The 3,442-nt window shown below is 31.7% G+C and overlaps 1 protein-coding gene across 2 annotated transcripts; it reads right to left on the bottom strand.

The window, feature by feature from the left end:
- Positions 1–1,993: 1,993 nt before the first annotated feature.
- LOC120195695 (transcription factor SCREAM2-like) lies at positions 1,994–3,187 on the bottom strand. 2 transcript variants are annotated; one of them, XM_039197638.1, is made up of 4 exons: positions 3,037–3,187; positions 2,738–2,863; positions 2,368–2,538; positions 1,994–2,260 (listed from the first exon to the last, which is right to left on the bottom strand). In XM_039197638.1, exons 1-4 carry the CDS (start codon positions 3,112–3,114, stop codon positions 2,156–2,158), a joined length of 480 nt encoding a protein of 159 aa, XP_039053569.1. In that variant the 5' UTR covers positions 3,115–3,187; the 3' UTR covers positions 1,994–2,155. The 2 variants fall into 2 exon arrangements, with proteins under 2 accessions (XP_039053569.1, XP_039053568.1); XM_039197637.1 differs by having other exon boundaries at positions 2,368–2,541; positions 3,037–3,186.
- Between the last annotated feature and the right edge of the window lie 255 nt (positions 3,188–3,442).

Below are 3,442 nucleotides of genomic sequence, written 5' to 3'. Positions count from 1 at the left end.
GAGAAAGGGACAACCAGAGGTATAATAATATCAATGTACTTAAATTTTACTAGTTTTTTAAACATGAAATATTCATAATCATATTAAAAATTTACAGAAAATAAAATTTAAATTTTGATGAAAACAAAGAGGGAAGTAAGTGCATAAAATTTATATACATGGTTGTAGATTAATATGTAAAGTTTGTGGGGGAAAAAACTTGATTTATCTGGGTCATATTTGGGCATGGGCAAGAGGGGTACCTGCCCAAGGACCATAATTTTTATAGTGTATTATATTTGTAAAAATATAGTTTTTTATTAGTTATAGGATCCAATTATTTTTAATACTTGTTATTAGGGGTTTAATTTTTCTCCAATATTTATTAGAGTAAACTACGCGAATGGTCTTGAAGGTTAAGAAACTTTTTATTTTCCCACTAAACTTTCAAAAGTTATAAATTGGTCACTAACATTATCTATTTGTAACAAAATGATAACTCAACATTAACTGCCGTTAAATTCAATGAAAAAAAAGCTGAGTTGGACTGTTAAATGCTTACTGATCACATATCTGATCACTAATTAATGGTGGAGAATTGATGGAAGCCATTGACCTTTTTATGTAAACTGATTCTTCTTCCCCTTCGAGGGAGTTTTGGCTTACGATCAAGATATCCACACCAGGGTTCCCAAACACCGCGTCGATAATCCGTTGGAAAACATGTCAGTCACCTTCATTTTACCTAGCTGAGTGGGTATTTGACTCGTATCTTGTTTATTGATAAATCAAGGTCAGGTAATTAGTACACGTTGCCGATGGAAGTTGGGATTTTTTCGGTGAGTTGGTTTCAACTCAGTAAATCACGACTCAAAATATTGAGGTTGCCGAAGTTAGCAAGAATCTCGCCGTTGAGGAGATTTTTGCTTAAATCGAGATGTTTTAAGCTTGGGAGTTGAATAATGGAGGTTGGGATTTCATCGGTCGAACGATGAACATGCAATGATGGCGCCGAAAAAAATGGATAGTAACAAAGATAAAAGCTATGGGGGGTGAAGAAGAAGATCCATATTAGATTCTTTTTTATCCTTTCTGTGTTTTTTTGTGTATAAATGTGTAAATTAAACGAAAATGAGGATTTGTTTTTTGGATATGAAACTAAGACAAATGATGAATGTAGTGAAGGAGAAGGAGAAAGAGAGTGAAGAACGAGTTGTGACGAAGGAGATAACCAACGTAGTTATTAGGGGCTTACTCTTAAAATTTATTTGTTTTTATAATATTTGTATAAGTGTCTAATATTTTGCTAATATTTTTCTAACATTGTTATTAAAGGCCCAATTTTTCAATATTTTTTATTAGGGACATACTTTTAAAAATTAATTTATTTTTTAATATTTATTTGTTAATATGAGTCCAAACTTTTAGTACTTTTTATTAGAGGTCCAAATTTTTTCAAAATTTGTTATTATGAGCATACTCTTAAAATTTACTTTTTTTAATACTTGTTATTAAGACTTATTTTTCTCAATACTTGTTATCATGAAGTTGCCTTCACTTTTTATTTGGAACAATTACTTAAATAATGGTTGGTAACTACAACAATGACTGTTATGCAGTGGTAACGACATTGTCCGTAGTTGCGATATCCACAATTGTTATGTCCATAATAGCATATGTTATTAAAAATTCACAACCACAGTACTTGCAATGACTGCAATATCACCAATTATACCCATAATAGCGATAAATGCAATATGACCGAAAACACAAATACAAACTAATTTAAATCTCTGATTAGAGTCTAATTTTTGGTTCGCCGAAGGGCCACCAAAATCTCATAAACGTATCATAATTTATCATAAATGCCAATAAACAGCCTTGCAAGTTGCAATTTAAAATATGCAAGCATGCATGGCAACTACATGCACCATGTGAGGAAAACCTCCCAAGTATTATTACTCATCTTAGCCTGGTTCTTTGATTATAATTAATGCTCTTCAAGCCATAGATATAACATAATTAACCTTCACTTAATACTCAACTTTTTTTTACATTGGGGATTAATAGCTGATTAAAAAAACATTATTTCCAATTAGAACCCTACATAATTTGAAAGAAATATATGCATGTGGAATTAAGAAAGTTAATGGATATATAACAACAAAAATATCCATTATAAGTACTCTTGTTGTTCACTACTTTCACTCCAATTCTTAATAGCTTCCAACACTGCTTGTTTCACCACTTGTGCATTAACACATTCACTTTGCTCTTCATTCTGCAAAGAAAAAAAATATAATCATTGATGTAATATATATTATGATAACAAAAAATCATAATTGTATTTAATACTATATTATAGAAAAAATGGGTTTAGGTTATTACCTCACCCCCAACAGCTTGTAATCGAAAACTGTCACTGCAAGAAACCCTAGCTTCAAGAACATTAAGACCCAGTTCTTGAAAGGCTTCCAATACAGAAACAAGCAGACCTGGGCAGCTCTTGTCTGAAAATACATTTATCATAAAACCCTTCTCTAGGGTTTCCACTGTAACCTGCTATAAAACATACATGTGAAAAAGAAACGATTAAAATGGAAACCAATTCATTAGTCACTGCATGTACGAATACTTTTTACCATTCTGAAAAAGAGGGTGGAAAGAAGATTGAAGAACAGTGCAATAGATGGATACGACTCAACAACGAAAGAGAAAAGCTAAAAAATAATAGAAAAAAAAGATGTAAAAATAGTACCATAGGCAAATGATTTCGATAATTTGAAGATTGTGCAGCTGCTATATCTTGATTCAGTCTTTCAACTTTCTGTTTGAGCTCTTGGATATACTTTGATGCATCTACTACAATCGATGCTTTGTTCATCTGCAACACATATTATAGTTTGCATAAAAATGCCAAATATAAATGTGTACATATATAATTATTTAGCAGATAGGCCCCAGAAATCCAATTAACACAGAATTATCAAAACTAACAGTAGCTATATATACACGCCTGCAGAATTCAAAGAAGAAACAATATGGAGGGAATTTTACAGCATGAGAGTTAGTAATGGAACGAAGAAGTTGCAGTTTTTCATGCAGTTCTGCTCTCTTGTGCTCCCTAGAAACCATAGATGTTTGTGTTTTTCAACTCTCCGCTCTGAGGGTGTTAAAAAGATGAGCTCTCAAATCTATAGGATCCTACTGTTTGCTTTTCCACATGAATGCCCCAGTTTCTTCTCACCCCCAATATATATACTATATAGACTGTATTGGCTTACCCAAATTGCCCTTTTGGTTAATATATTTCTCAATAATATTGTCATTGCAATTTTATGTGATAATCCTATCACCACAATAATTTAGTGGGAATAAATCCTAGTTATTTTGGCATTGGTCAATTAAATTGCATCTCCAAATGCATGGTTAATGGCTTCTGTTAAAATATATATATGTTTTT

Source organism: Hibiscus syriacus, unplaced genomic scaffold, assembly GCF_006381635.1.
Source record: "Hibiscus syriacus cultivar Baekdansim isolate YM2019G1 unplaced genomic scaffold, ASM638163v2 tig00117017_pilon, whole genome shotgun sequence".
Taxonomy (NCBI): Eukaryota; Viridiplantae; Streptophyta; class Magnoliopsida; order Malvales; family Malvaceae; genus Hibiscus; species Hibiscus syriacus.
The sequence above is the reverse complement of the archived record's forward strand: the minus strand, read 5'-3'. Positions and strand labels throughout refer to the sequence as shown.

Excerpts from the sequence above, each read along its gene's own strand:
- LOC120195695 (XM_039197637.1), bottom strand. The coding sequence starts at position 3,114 with ATGGTTTCTAGGGAGCACAAGAGAGCAGAACTGCATGAAAAACTGCAA. Across the intron at positions 2,864-3,036 it reads CCATTACTAACTCTCATGCT|ATGAACAAAGCATCGATTGT; the intron begins GTAAAATTCCCT and ends TATGTGTTGCAG. Across the intron at positions 2,542-2,737 it reads ATCGAAATCATTTGCCTATG|CAGGTTACAGTGGAAACCCT; the intron begins GTACTATTTTTA and ends TATGTTTTATAG.